The following is a 16,333-nucleotide window of genomic DNA, read 5'->3' as shown; positions in this document are numbered from 1 at the left end:
GTCATGAGGGCCACACACCACAACTGAGGGTCCCCCGAGGGCTATATAGGTCACATTTGTGTTGTCATGAGGGCCACACACCACAACTGAGGGTCCCCCGAGGGCTAATATGGGTCACATTTGTGTTGTCATGAGGGCCACACACCACAACTGAGGGTCCCCCCCAAGGGCCATATGGGTCACATTTGTGTTGTCATGAGGGCCACACACCACAACTGAGGGTCCCCCGAGGGCTAATATGGGTCACATTTGTGTTGTCACAAGGGCCACACACCACAACTGAGGGTCCCCCCCAAGGGCCATATGGGTCACATTTGTGTTGTCATGAGGGCCACACACCACAACTGAGGGTCCCCCAAGGGCCATATGGGTCACATTTGTGTTGTCACAAGGGCCACACACCACAACTGAGGGTCCCCCCCAAGGGCCATATGGGTCACATTTGTGTTGTCATGAGGGCCACACACCACAACTGAGGGTCCCCCGAGGGCTATATGGGTCACATTTGTGTTGTCACAAGAGCCACGCACCACAACTGAGGGTCCCCCCAAGGGCCATATGGGTCACATTTGTGTTGTCATGAGGGCCACACACCACAACTGAGGGTCCCCCGAGGGCTATATGGGTCACATTTGTGTTGTCACAAGAGCCACGCACCACAACTGAGGGTCCCCCCAAGGGCCATATGGGTCACATTTGTGTTGTCATGTGAACCACACACACCACAACTAATTGAACTCATTTAATAACAATTATTGCAGAATATTTTTATTACTTGAACTTAGAAACATACACTGTGAATACAAATTGTTTAGCAGCTAGCCACATGGGCCACAGGCCGCATGTTTGACATGCCTGTCCTAAACCATGCAGCTTTAGCACTTGGAACAACAAAAATCACTTTGTCATGGACACAAAACTACAAGGGCAGAGGTGTGGGATGAGCATTTTTCCCCCCTAAATTGTATTGCACAACAAAGAGCATAATGGGTGTCCATCATTCTGAGCGTGTGTTTATGGCAACTTATGATAGGACTAAGCATATTTACAGAAGCTTTCAACTCACTGTTTTAGGTCTGCTCTTGATCACACTGCATGCCGCATCTATTTGCAAGGGAAAAGTAATTCATATATTTATCTAACATAGCACCACCCTATTACAAATTGCTGTAAAAAAAATATGTTATCTGTGTGTGTGTTAAAATCTACTTTCACAATACAGGCATACCTCAGAATAAGAGTTTAATCCGTTCCTGGAGACGCCTCGCCTTCCGAAAACTTGCATTCCGAAGTTAATTTCCCCATAAGAAATAAAGGGAAATGAATTAATCCGTTCCTGACTACCCCAAAAACCCCACATCAAACTAAATTTTTATACCTAATTCATCTAAATAAACCTACAAAACTGTGTTCCAGTTATTACTTACCTTGCTGTCGAGTGCTGTAGGCGTATGGAAGATGGTGAGGAGGGGGGAGGAGGAGAGGAGTTACTGTTTGGAAGGGGAGTCCCCTTCCATAATCACATCACATAACCCCATGCCTTGTAACACTATGGATACCACTTCTCTTTCTAAATTTTTCAAACCAGCCCCTGCTTGCCTTAAACTCTTTCTTATCTGCATCACTCGTTGCAGGGGTATTCTTTAGAAGGTCTTCGTGCAACACCCTGGCTTTCTCACAAATAATGGCCTCCGAAACACTATCACCCCTCAACTCCTTGTCGTGTATCCAAATTAATAACAACTTTTCCACTTCTTCAAGTATTTGTGGTCTTTGTGCCGTTAATGTTCTTACTCCTTTTGCCACTTTAGCACCCATAATCTTATTTTTCTTCTTAAGTATAGTGCATATTGTTGATGTGGCTTTGTTGTACTGCCTACAAAGTTCAACAACACGTGTACCATTCTCATGCTTCCGAATGATCTCTTGTTTCTCCTCTATTGTCATCCTCACATGAGCTTTCTGGCCTTTATCCTTACCACTGGCTTTCTTGGGACCCATGGTGAGATATATAATAACAAATTGTATAGACAAATCACCAAAAATCCAACAAAACACTGAAAATCCGCGAGAAGAATTGATGTGGGGGTAGTCACTGAGCGCGAGACAATGGTAAACTGAGGGGCGGCGGGGCGGAGGGGCGACGATCGCCGAACCACCACGCGCTAGGCCGGCCTGTACGCGTATCAACAAACTCACGTCCCGAAGTAACCCTCGCCTTCTGAGACAAATTTTTGGAGTAAATACTGCTCGCCTTCCGAAAACCTCGCATACAGGGACAATCGCATTCCGAGGTACCACTGTAGTTCAATTAAGCCAATCTTATTATTTACTATCAGAAAAAATAACAATTCATCAAGCAAATCAAATTGCTGAAATCATGTACTGTATCTTGAAAATTTAATAAGAAAAATAATCATTAGGAGACCCAATATAATTTGTTTGTCTGAAAACATAATTATAAATATTTTTACATTATAATAATGACAAGACTCAATTAAATATTCTACAAAAAAACATGAATAAAACCCTTTATAAACAGTTGACTACACATCTCATTATAAAAGATACATTTTAAGCAAGTTTATATAAATTATGTTTGTTGAATTTACCACTAGAGTATTTATCTATGAAAGTATGTGTTTAATGATGTGTATGCAAATTTGTTTCTCTCCATATAAACTAGTGTATGTATGCATACAAGTATACAAAGACCTATCAAAATTTACACACACTCACATGTATGTCTTATTGAATGTTATAGTAAGTTTGTTCGAACCAGGTTAAATTAAACAATATTTAGAGACTGAAAGATTGTCTTGTTGTACCCATAATTGGACACAGCTAATCATTCATCCTAGAAAATATAATAATTATACTCACCAAAAGTAGGATGGACAAGCACCAAGGCATTTTTACTAACATCACAGCGGCAACCATTTCTAGGTCAGATATATCTTTATTGACTGAAATCTTTAAAGGACACACCATCCTCTTTCAGATTTCTTTGCATGTTTATATCTGGGGTATTTTTACTCTCGGTTTCTACTTTGGCCTCAACATTTACAGTAACTTCACGTACCTCACTGTCACTACAAGCAACCCTCTTCTCAGCATCTAATTTACATACCTCACCCTTTGGAGCAAAATCTTGATTTTCACATTTCCCTTTCTTACTTTCCTTTGCTGTCTTGGCATCTGTTTGTGAAGTCTTCTCTCTGCTGTCAGCTGGAGAATCTTCTTTTCTTTCACCATCAATTTCTGGGATCCTCTCATTATTCACAACATGCATTCCTCTCCCTTCTTCCAGCAGTTCCTTAACAGTTTCTATAGAAATATCACCATTTATTTTGGCAATGCCCATCTGTAGAGCTAAGCTGGTTTTCTTGGGATCTTTAATAGTTGTGCAAGCTGCATAGGTCACCTCATCCAAGCTGGCCAGCTGAGGCAAAACCTGCAACAGTACCCAAACATTAAATATTCCTATACACACAGAAATCACAATAGCATGACATATCAAATGAATAAATCCACAAGGGCCATTTCACCATGTCGTGGTACAGTTGACCAAGGCGCATCTGGGAACATCCCGTGCGTAGGTTCAAACCCTCATCATGGCCCTTGTGAATTTGTTCATTAAACATTCCTAATTGACACAGCATTAAACAGGCTCAATCTTTCATAGAATTATTGAACATATTAATTCTATATTTTTATTCAACCATAAGACAACCTTTATGTATCAGAATAAAAAATCCCAGACTTGAATGTAGTGAAATGCCTTTTTCTGATAGAGTCCCTGTAGTTATCTTCACGAGATTACTCCATACTACAAGTACCAGAGGCACATGGGAGTTCTGTTTCGTTTACCGGGGGACAGCCAGAACCTGGCCTCTTCCCACAGGGGCACAGAGTACAAATGACATTCCACCATTTCACCGGGAAAGCAACCAGAAAGTCAGCAAAGCTTTACAGACAACTGCTGGGATCGCAAGACTTGAAGCCTTGAAACTGCAAAACAACTCCCCAAATAATTCAACCAAACCAAATAATTGACTCAAAACTAGCTTAAACCCATTAGTACTGATCATTGCCACCAGGTGACTACTCACTACTCAGTTCTGAAGCAATTAAAATCACCCCAACAAACCAACAAAACTGGAAGGGAAACAGGGAGCTATTGGAGTTCTGGTAGCTCTGGTCCCTGGGATTTCTGGGGAAATTCCCTTGGTAGTATTCTGTAGCTAAATAGCCAAAGAGAAAAATTAAGGGATTTACCAGAGAGGAGGAGAAGCAGCAGGTAATAATTCGAAGGAGAGACCAACGGCTGTGAAACACATCCCAGCCGTTGGTCAAACACAAAGGATGCACAAGTACCATGGACTTTGACTAAATACCTGGCTGCCATGACCCTGTTAGACCACCAAAACCTCCTAAGCCCAAATTAAAAAATACTGTAAAAGCAGTGTATTTGCAAACATCAAGGGCCACAGGGGTAGACAATAGCTGGATATGTAATTTAGTTGAAGAGATGGAAGAAAGTTTTCACTGCCTGTACGGGTGGTAGGAAAGTGGATTTCTATCCATAACTTTAACAAAAACATTAATAGTGAGAGGGGAAATTAGCATGCCAGGAATAAGAACTAGGAGGCTGGGCATAAGAAACTAGATCTCACTTCCCTGTAGTAACTGACAGGTAAGTATTGTAGCGAGAACATACATTTACAAGCATCATTGGCACGAGGGTAAACCATAGGGTGGCTGGATGTGATGACACTGCAGACGATGTGAGAAACATGAGCCTTGGAACAGGGGCCCAAGGAAACAGATTCAACCCAAAAGGTATCCACCAATTCTACATGATGCATTTCCCCTAGCCAAACCAGCCAAGTGTCAATAACTGAAGGATTGCTCAAGAAGCCTGCTGATTCATTCTTCACCAGAAAAGGAGGAGATAGCTGCAATGAGCATAACACCCACCAGGGACAAAAATGAATAAAAAGCACATTTCTGAAAAAGAGCATGAACCTTTCCAACTCTACAACAAAGCAAGCATTGACCCGAGGACACCGTAAACTGAGGACAAGAAGGAAATGCGAGGGCACGGTCAAGAGACTAGAAGGGCTCAGGTGGCGCATAAACAGTCTGGAAGTAAAATAATGTGCAAGACAGCTTTTGAGACAATGCCAAGGCAGTATCTATGCAGAATGCAAGCAGCAGCAGCTCCTCCTGCACTGAACGACATGAGGCAATATTATTCAGCAATTTATGCTGGTCAAGAAACAACTAAGAAAGAAGCAAAAGCGTCACTCAAATGGAGACAGAAGACAGACGATGAAGAAAAAGAAAGTGGTAAAAATAGCACCAAGCTACCTCATACTGCTGCTAGGAATATGAATGCAGGAGGAACTCCCATCAATTCAGCCACCTGTTCACCATAGAAATGGCAATCAAAATGCGTCAAAAAGACCACATGCGAAGAGCTAAAGAGAAATTTGAACCAGTAAGATGTTTCACTGGGTCAATTTTCTGAAAGCGGCAGAAACATGGTCGAGTTCGTACACCATGCAAGCTGTGACTGAAACCAAGGCAGAGCCGGCCACCAAGGAGCACCTGGACCACAGAGAACAAATTAGATAGAAAACATGCCAGAAAAGTTCTATAAACAAAAAACACAGAAAACATGAGAAATGGCACACAGGAAATGCCCCCCCTCCCACTTGACAAAGTCCATGGATTGCTGGCACTTGGTATAGTAGCAGCAGGGAGCCCATGTGGCATGCTGATGACCTGAGAACCCAACAGATGACAATTAATCATGTCTGCATCAGAGACAGAACTGGCTTAAGAGGCCCTGGGGAGACTTGAAGCTCTGGACCCCCACCCCACCTGGCAAGAGGGGTGCTAATGTGTTCATGCTAGTTTTGAGAGATTTGATCGTTTGTTTACATTGTTTGGGGCAGTTCATTTGGCAGATTTAAGGCTTTGGTCTCTATTAACACAGAAGTGATCTTTATTGATTCACTAACTTTTTCGATGCTTTCCTGGTGGGGTGGCAGTGTGTCACCTGCTCTCTGTGCCTCTGTGAGGTGCCAAGTTCTGACTCTGGTCTCTGACAGGCCAAACAGAACTCTACAGCTGATGTGGCCTAATATTTGGGAGTCATCTCAGTGAGATGGCTTTCCCCCAAAAATATTCTTAGGCTCCCCCCAGAAATACTGTTTCAACTGTCAGAATTATCACACCTACACATGTATTATTCCATCAAATAAGTACTACAGTACCTACCTCCTCAGTACTAGCATTAACAATTTCAGATGAAACATCTTCCATCTCCAACTTGGCCATAAGTTCTGAGAGTTTACAGGCTTTCCTTCGTTCATTGGCTTCAATGATTCGGCACAGATGCTCTGTAAGGAGTTCTTTCTTTTCCAGTTTACCAAACAATTGTAGTTTAGCTTCAATGAATTCCTTTTCTGCCTTGTCATACCGCTTTCTACCATAAAATAAAATAAATTGCTAATATACAAATAGATGAATGGATGGAAAGTTGCACAGATGGACATGCAGGCAAACAGATGGATAAAACTGATCTTCATATTAACAATAGTTATGAATGCTGCACTGAAGATGCAAGGTCCTAAATATTTTAAGTACATATATAGCCTTCATGAACTAAATAATACTATTCAATTATAAAAGCAAGAAAAGCAGACAATAAAAAGCCAGCATTGAATGCAATGAAATGCCACTTTCATGTAGAGCCTTAGTGGCTCCCTGTAACTAGCTCGCTGAATTAGCTCCAAACACGAGTGCATCAGCCTTATGAGTCCTTAACAGAGGAGTATATACAGTGTAGTAAGTTATTGATAAGTCATAAAGGGTAAAATACCTTCCCTTTTGTTCAGTGGCTCTGCATTAAAGCCCCATTTGAGTTCAGGTGATAATTTGTAAGTAGTCACTGGGTGGAGTATCCAGTATCCCATTATATAGTACTGTGTTTGTTGGCATCCTGCTATGCACTTTGCTGGTGCTGAAAACTGGAAGGCCTACAACAGGCCGGAAGGCAAGCAGGCCAGTAGATGGAGGGCATGTAAATCTTCAGTGTACTCCACTGCTCTCGGGGCAACCAAACGCGAGTTGGAGTCCTCCAGCTGTGTACTGGGGTCCCTTGGGCTGTGTTGTCAAGGGAAAATGTGATAACACCTGACTTTCCCAGAGAAGTAACTCTGGATAGGGGGCAATGCCAGTAATAACCAATAAGTGACCCCTAGTCACATGCAGTCAAGGCTAATATTTGACTCGAGGTTCACACAATAAGTGAGCCAAAAACACGTGAAGCGGTATAAGAACTGGAACAGATACAAACACAGTCCCCTGTTTGACAAGAGTCCAGAAGGATAATCAACACTTATTTGGAAAACCATGGACCAGGAAGGGAGGGGGAACATGAAGGATCTGTTGTGGAAACCCCACCAGGCGCATAGCTGAGTTAGCTCACAGGCTTGATCCCTGGGCTACCACGGCAGCTATCTGGCGATAGGGAGGTTTAACCATGGGTGGTGATAACTAGGTAACGAGTGTTTATCTAGTCGACACGGTTGCCAATGTTACTTTTTGTAGTTGCTCGTTTTGGGGTACTTTATCTTTTTTTGAAGTTTTTCTTCTTGGATTGGGTTTATATAGTACCCTCAGACTCCCTGCACCTCTACTGAGCAGAACAGAGTATGCTTCTGGTATATGGTAAGGTTTTATGATTCTTAAGGGCCTGGTGTGCCATAATAGATGTGGAGCTAACCAGGTGGCTAGCTCTGGGAGTCAATGAGTGGCCCCCTCCAGAAATGCCACTGATATACCAAGTACACAGCTAATTGATACCCAGTGAATTATATGGCAATTTAAATTTAACATATTGTACAATACACTGTATCACACTAACTGTGCCTCATTAAATTCCAAGCTAGCAACTTCTATCTGGTCTCGAAGGATAGACACATCAGACGACAAAAGTGAATCCAACTTGGCCAACTCGGACTGAATTTGCTTCAACTTCTGTGCTTCTGACTGCGTGCGTCGACTCCTGCAAATGTGGTAGTCATTGTAAGTTACAGCATAAATATACACATGATTTTTCACAAAAAACAGTATACAATTTCAAAAAAAAAAAAAAAAAAAAAAAAAAAAAAAAAAAAAAAAAAAAAAAAAAAAAAACAGTGTTGAATGCAATGAAATGCCAATTTCTGGATGAACCCTGGGGGCTCCCTGAAGCTATTATACTGATTCAGTGTCATACTACTAGGTGTCATTAGTCAAAGGGTTCTTATTGATCTTGTGTTAGCACTACTTAGTTGGACATGCAAACAACAGTGTGCCAATTGCAAAAAACACTCCCAACTTGATGAAAGACAGACAGTCAAAGACTTCTTTATCAGAGGTCTTTGAGGTCTTGTCACATAATTTGTATGTTGTGTGGGGCCTGTGTTCTCCTATTCCACATTCAATAATATAGCATTTATTCACATTAAATTCTATCAATCAAGTGTTGCTACATACACTTATTTTGTCCATGTCTTCTTGAAGGGCATGACAGTCACATAAATTTCTTATCTTCCCTAGAAGCTTGGCATCATCAGCAAACCTGTCATACAATTCTGCATTACTTCTGGTAGATCACTCATATAGACAATGAACATTACTGGTGCTAGTACTGAACCCAGAGGTACACCACTTGTAACATTTCTCCAGTCTGATACAGTGCCTCTGATCACCACCCTCATTTTTCTGTCAGAACATTTGTCATCGATGTCAGAAGGCTCCATCATAATCTTTTTCACTCCTAGTCATAAATCTTCTCCAGATCCAAAATAATCCTTTGGTACTAAATATTTTGCTACCATTTATGTAACATCTTCATGACACAAAAAACTATTTTTAACATACCTATCAGCAATTGCCTTAACAAGTAATTCTCTTCTGTGTTTATTCTGCTCTTCCATCATTTTTTGAAGCCTTTGGAACTTTTCTAGTGATGGCTTTTCTTCTCCATCTTTTTCACATTCTTCGTTAAGCATATTTTCCTCTATTGAGCAATCAGATTCAACCTTTGAGCCAAGTGGATGGTCCTCCAGAAGTGATCCATTCGTTGATATCAATTCGTACGAGTTATTGTCTCGTAGGCGGATTTTGACATTCTTGGCATGACTACCTGAAAACAATAGGAGAATGCTTGTAATACACTACAATCATACTTTTAGACATAATACTATTCATAGAATAATTTGTGAATGCCAAGTTGCAGATCAAAACTGTTAATGTTTTACAATAACTGGTAATTAATGTCTTCACTTTCCTGTAGCTCTCATTATACACCTGTTCACAGACAGAAAATTATATCAAGAGAAAGATGTAAAATAAAATACATGCCCCCATCTTCCCTGCTACAATAAGGTTTTGGTCTTCCATGACCCAAATGTTCTCAGGCACATATCTTAAATCCACTTCATCAAAGATTTCTTAAATAAATCTGTCTATACATTAGAATGCATTTGTCTGCATCAGAGGTTGGAGGCCAGACAATTGGGGCTAGTCTCACTTAATTTTTAACAGTAACTGCTGTTGAGTATGTGTCCAGTATGGGAAGGCTGGAGGTGACATCAATGAAACGAGTCCCACTTGACACAGTGACAAATTTTTTTTCACACACATCACACATAAAGGGTTTTCCGCCTGTGTGGATTCTCAAATGTTCGATCAGGTTGCCTTTCTGACTGAATTTAAAGAGACCTTCCCATGACAACTTTTGTGATATAGTAACTCGATTCTGAGGTTTTTTTCTTATTACTGTATATTGTAAAACACTACACACTATTGTCCACATAATTAAAAACCGCGAAAGGGCTAGCACAAACCATGAGCGGAACCACCCTTATGGGATATACAAAGGCAAAAATTAATACAAAAGGAAACAAAGAGATAAAAAATGTAATGTGAATGTGAAGAAGGTGGCGCATATTACTAAACCGTAAAAAAAAAATTAATAAAGGAAGTTACTTTGTTTACTTCCTGCACACAAGAGATCCCATAAGTGGCTGAGGCTTACCAAGCTATTGCTTAACATATTTTTTTCAAATATCTCAAATGCATTTACTTTAGTTCCAGACCCCTTGAAATCTAAACATTTATAATAAAGGCTCTGGTTGAAACAATGCCATAACCCCTTCAGGGTGCATGAAATATTGTGCACATATGAAAGTGATTTTCACTACAGCCATGATGCTTGCCATACTTATATGACTGCCTCATTAATGAATTCATTAATGTTTCATTTTCAGCAAGTTGATTCATCATACATCTGGTGGCTACACCCCCAGCCTTGAAAATGTTCTTTCTTAACCACTGGCAAGTGTTTATCAGTGTCTATTTAATTGCCAAGGGAATATATTGTTCAATGTGCGACGAGACACAAACTTTTATATTTATAGATATACCTCTTAAACATGGTACTGTATAAAGATTGAAAGGGATTAAAATATTACTATGTTTAAGATTTTTTTGGAACAGAAACATTATTTTTTTTTTTTTTTTTTAAGATATATACAAGAGTTGTTACATTCTTGTACAGCCACTAGTACGCGTAGCGTTTCGGGCAGGTCCCTGGAATACAATCCCCTGCCGCGAAGAATCGTTTTTTCATCCAAGTACACATTTTACTGTTGCGTTAAACAGAGGCTACAGTTAAGGAATTGCGCCCAGTAAATCCTCCCCGGCCAGGATAGGAACCCATGACATAGCGCTCGCGGAACGCCAGGCGAGTGTCTTACCACTACACCATGGAGACTGCTGAGACTGCTATCTTCAATAAAGATTATGCTCAAAATTTAGTAGGAAATTACAATAATGTTAAGGTCATCTGAAGTACTATACAGTACACCCTACTGTTGTTGTAACACCAATACAGTACAATTACTGTACCATATCATGAGTTTTGGAGCTTCCTGAGCAGGGGCCGGGATTTATCCCTTTCAGAATCCCATTTTGAGGGATTCAAAAATTTTAATTTCCATATAAACTTTGTATTTTGTGTAAATAAAAAAAACACATTTGTACCATAGTACTGTACTTACCTGTTGGTGATTTGCATGGTGAGGGAGGTACAGGAGACTCTGACTGTGACGAGGAACTCTGCAGTGAATCTGGGGACTTGTGCCCCGATGAGTGTGATGGGCTGGCAGGTTCCAACTCCTAGAGAGCAAAACTGGAGTTATTATTTATACTTTTTCAATTCTTTACAGTTATTTTACATCAGCATTTCCTGTCCTAACTCATTTAAACAATTCAATGTGACAATTAAGTACTGTAATGTATTTAAGCTAAATCTACATTTTAATAATAATAATGATTTTGAAACATACAGTACTGTACTGTATACCTCATTTTTAATTATTAATAATATGCTGAAAATTCTTAAAGTAGAAAATATTTATTGTTTTTCCTAAAACATGGATTTTGAAACTACTATAGGCAATATCATGATTTTAAATACAGTATTGTACACTTAAAGCATCAGTGCTTTCCCCTAGTCTTTATGTCAAAAAATAAATTCCTATAATAAATAGTCTTGATACACATAGAAGAAAGTTTCCCAGATAAGAAAGCATGAAAGGGGAGCCGGTCGGCCGAGCGGACAGCACACTGGACTTGTGATCCTGTGGTCCTGGGTTCGATCCCAGGCACCGGCAAGAAACATTGGGCAGAGTTTCTTTCACCCTATGCTCCTGTTACCTAGCAGTAAAATAGGTACCTGGGTGTTAGTCAGCTGTCACGGGCTGTTTCCTGGGGGTGGAGGCCTGGTCGAGGACCGGGCCGTGGAGACACTAAAGCCCCGAAATCATCTCAAGATAACCTCAAGATGGTCATTGCTATATATCTCCCTCTAACTTTCCACAGAACCAATAAGGTGCTGTAAAATATCTGAATACACAATATGAAGTCTGCTCCTCTTAATTCACAAAATAGGTTGTGTTGTAGCCAAACCTATGTAATGTAAAATCTGCTAATCACTAATTCCTCTTCTTTATACACAATTCCTAAACGCATTTATCTTTATTGTGCCTGTCAACAGCCGAAACTGTACGTCACTTAATGTCAAAGTGCAGAGGCAGCATCTTAGAGGTCAGTCGTTGAACTAGGAAAATCTTGATAAATCTAATACATTTCCTGTCTGTAATAAATATAAATTAATATTCAAAATTTCTGTATTAGGTACTGTAACAACCTTTGCAAAGATTTAAGAACATACTGTATTGTATTAAACAGGTTTAAAGCTGCATCTATATATTCAAGAAAAACTACAAATAAATTATTTATTGAATTATTTTAAATCAGAATACTGTATGCAGTACTCTAAAATTGTCAAGCTAGTGCAATATGGTCATTGTCAATGAAGAACAACATTTTGCATCAATGTTTGAATACCAATGTTGTTCACATGGCTAAATTTGCTCAATAATGTTTCCAAGCACCAATGCAAGACCTATTGTAATTACACAAAGGTAATTAGAAAATCTTATGTTAGCACTTACAAGGGCCGACATAATGATCTTTACTAGATCAGTATACCTGTATTTTAGTATTTTTTTTTTACTTTTGCATATACAGTATAGTATTTCATTATTATTATTATTATTTATATGAAAAATAAAAAAATATTTTCTGGCACATGGTGTTTCAGGAAATCCCTTCTACCTCATATTTGAATAAATATATGTGATGAACTAATAATCTTTATTTCCCTGCACCACCGAGTCGAAATCAGACATGACCTATATCTGACAAGATCTCAAGATCTTGTGACGTTTCTTTACCCATTTTATGTTGTTGATAACTACTGTACTGTGAGATACTAGCATGCCTATCCTAGCCTACCTGCACACAAAGGTGGTCCAGCATTAAAGAAATCTTGGACATGCATTAACATCAGTTGTAATATCTTGTAACGGTTCTATTGTTACGTAAAGTATGGTGACAATAAACACAAACACTAAGATAATATATATATTTGGTCGAATATACAGAAGTACACAGGTGATACTTTGGTGTGAGTTGAGCGCACCGAGCATCAGTACAGTATCTCGCAAGTGTCTGTTCTAGACCACACTTGAAAGTAGACTAGTTATTATTCGCCACTCCGCTGCTTTTATGCTCGGGGAACACCTTACCGTTCTCCAAAGGTTGACGGGAATAGTATGAGGAAGTTGGGAATGGTCTGAGGGCCATAATTAGTACCAAGAAGAGCTTTGCTTCTCTCATTAGGCTAATGCATTTGGAGCAAGTATATTATTGGGATAATCTACTCGCTACAATCTCTTATGGTTTCTTACTGTTGAGGATGGAAAGCCTGTAAGGATTACTGAGGTCCCCCCTAGGCCAATGACTAACCTTTCCCAGGATGCAATTCAAAACAGTTGCCTAAATTCAGGATATAAATTTACTGCTAGGTGAACAGAGGGAAACATTGCCCAAACACTTCCGTTCTATAGCAGGAATCGAAGCGGGACCTTTGGCTGCAACCTAACTGAACTTACCACTATATCAGAGGACGTGTGATACATTACTCATGAGCCAAATACTACAGTGTATTATTGAAGACGATATTAAGCCTGTTTCGCTAATTGAGGTCCCCATACAGCAGCTCAAGGTGCAGCTGTTGGCATGAACAGCTATCCAGTGCTGGCTCTAACCTGAATAGCCAAGAGATGTAAATATCATCCACTGCACTATGCCACTGGCAAAATAAATATTCCATATTTACTTACCTGAGATTGGGAGAGTCTGGCTTGTAATGGAATTGGTGAATAATTGTGCAGAGTTTTAGCCGACCTAGACCTTCCCAATTTCTCTTTCGTTGATGCCTTTCCTGAGAAGAGTAGCCTGGCCTGGTGTAACTCGGACCTTTGATATGATGCTGCAAGTACAATAAACCCATCAACAAAAAATACATCAAGTTGCAAAACTATAATGGTTCTGGTTTATCTTAACTAGATGGCATCTATGTTAAGAAATACGTTGGTTGAGATGATCCTTCTACATTCCTTAAAAGGAGCTTCTTCAGTTGTCTGTTGCAAATTTCAAATCTTCAAAATTACTTTTTTACTTTATTACTTAAAATTAATTCTACTTCATTACTTTTTTCAAAATTTTCCCCTACTCTTCTTGTTTCTACCCTTGTGTATTATCTTTTTCCATGTGATTCCTTACATTCTTTCTTACATGCAGCCGATACAAAAACTCCTCCTCTTACATATAGTCGATAAGAAAAGTATGCCTAACTATAGGCTACAAATTTACCTAAATACAGACTACAAAGTTAATTAAACTAACCTAGGTAAAAGTATGCTGCAGACACTTGGGGAAACAAAATTTCATAACCAATGAAATTTAGCATAAAAACACAAAAACACAAGTTAAAAGTTTTGTATCTATGCAGCATTACTAAAGAAAAAACTTAACCCAAGAACTGCACAGCCTCCATAAGGTCATAGAAACCAAAATTACATGTAGGACAAAAGCAATCTAGTGCACACAACTGGGTAAATTAAAGTAATTTCTTTTAGATAATTTATATTTTTATTAGTAAACTGCCAGTGTACATTATTTTGTATAAAAATTTTGTATTAAAATTACATTAAATTTTGTAGTGAACCTACAAAATGACTATAGTCTTCAAAGACTAGTATATAAAGACCAAAAAACTTATAAATTTCAACAAATCCAATTAAAATTTATAAAACAATGTTGTTGTTAATTTTACCATATTGTGATAATAGCACCAGCCACTAAATTCATGATGAGGAAACGGCAAATGCTCATAAAATAAAGCTTCGGTCTCACACGTGTGAGGTCCATGGTTTGAGACTCTAGGGTCCAGGTGAATGGACTGAGAGTAAATGCACACCTCAAAGTTTAATGTCAAGTCCAACATGGGGCTACAGACGTGTCTAAGTGTTCCGGTGCCTTGTTTAGAGGGAGTACATAGTATAAGGTTAGATTAAGCAGGTTTGGTTAATTGAGTTAGGCAATGTTATTTCCTCGTACCGTGATACTGACTGGTGCTATTCACATGGTATCGTCAATCTACAAAAAAATGGAGAAAATATTGTACAAGTTTACTGATGTACATCTATTCAAAAAAAATTATTTAAATTTGCATTGGGCGGACCTACAAACACAAAACCAATATACTTCAACACGAGGCTCTTGGCAAAAACTTTCCTACAAACATGTTTTGAAGTTAACATAAAAGCAAAATGACACATTCGAGCAATATTATACATAAAGAGGTGCCTGCGCATTGCCTTATTACCTTGACCATCTCGTGAGACACTGCCCTTTTGTACATTATGAATATCTTCCTCCGTGAAGCCTGCCCAGCCCCTTGAAGTCATGTCGTGTTTACATCCGCTGTCATCACCCAGGGCTGCCAACACCCTCACACTTCCCTTCAGGCTTTTCTTGGCACTTCTCCGCTCCCTACTCATTATAAGTTCTCTAAGAGAGGCTGTAAAATTTGTAATATAGTTATTAGCTTTGATGTTTTATAATAAATTCATATCCATGTTAGATTAGTTTATTTCCATTTTATTAATAGGATTTATTTGTTGGTATAAATGACAATGTGCCAAGTTGCACAAAGATACTAAATATAAAATGTGTAAAACATAACAAGTATGACTAAACAATCTTCATCTATAATGATTGGGATTGTCACCTGCAACCACATTGTACCAGCGTACAGATTCGCTGATTTTAATAATTTGTTATTTGTGTTTCTATCCTCCTTTCCTCAGTTACCTTGGCACGGCGATGTTGCCTGGTAATAACTCTAATTTGATTTATTTATTTATACAAGAGTTCTTACATTGTTGTACAGCCACAAGAACGCATTACTGTACGTTCCGGGCAAGTCCTTAATCCTAATTTTCCCCTTAATACGATCAACAAAATCGTTTAACAACGAGGTACTCATTTTACTGTTGAGTAAACAGAGGCAACAAACAGTTAAGGATTGATGCCCAGTAAATCCTCCCCGGCCAGGATACGAACCCAGGACAAAACGCTCGCGAAACGTCAGGCGAGTGTCTTACCACTACGCAATGGGGACTGCTAATCGCTTGACAACCAAGTTAAACTTTATAACATTGGAGTGATTAGTTAGCACTCTCACAGCTCTCTCGATTTCAGCGAATATTGACAAGTTTTCTGCCTGTTTTTTACTAAGGTTTTGTAGTGTTGCATTTGTAGTGATAACTTATATATGTTGGTGTTTCTTTCATAG

General features: G+C 39.3%; 1 protein-coding gene across 3 annotated transcripts; it reads right to left on the bottom strand.

The window, feature by feature from the left end:
• Positions 1–752: 752 nt before the first annotated feature.
• Positions 753–15,518, bottom strand: Gorab (Golgin, RAB6 interacting). Of its 3 annotated transcripts, none has more exons than XR_011229513.1 (8): positions 15,362–15,518; positions 13,815–13,963; positions 11,124–11,241; positions 8,941–9,205; positions 7,940–8,080; positions 6,289–6,496; positions 2,884–3,454; positions 753–1,104 (listed from the first exon to the last, which is right to left on the bottom strand). XR_011229513.1 is itself a non-coding variant. In XM_045747851.2 (8 exons), the coding sequence occupies exons 1-8, from the start codon at positions 15,441–15,443 to the stop codon at positions 1,087–1,089; spliced, it is 1,305 nt and encodes a 434-aa protein (XP_045603807.1). In that variant the 5' UTR covers positions 15,444–15,518; the 3' UTR covers positions 753–1,086. The 3 variants fall into 3 exon arrangements, 2 of the variants coding, with proteins under 2 accessions (XP_045603807.1, XP_045603806.1); XM_045747851.2 differs by having other exon boundaries at positions 3,131–3,454; XM_045747850.2 differs by having other exon boundaries at positions 753–3,454.
• Between the last annotated feature and the right edge of the window lie 815 nt (positions 15,519–16,333).

This window comes from Procambarus clarkii, chromosome 24 (genome assembly GCF_040958095.1).
Source record: "Procambarus clarkii isolate CNS0578487 chromosome 24, FALCON_Pclarkii_2.0, whole genome shotgun sequence".
Classification (NCBI taxonomy): domain Eukaryota; kingdom Metazoa; phylum Arthropoda; class Malacostraca; order Decapoda; family Cambaridae; genus Procambarus; species Procambarus clarkii.
Note: the sequence above shows the minus strand (reverse complement) of the source record. Positions and strands in the feature narration are given on the sequence as shown.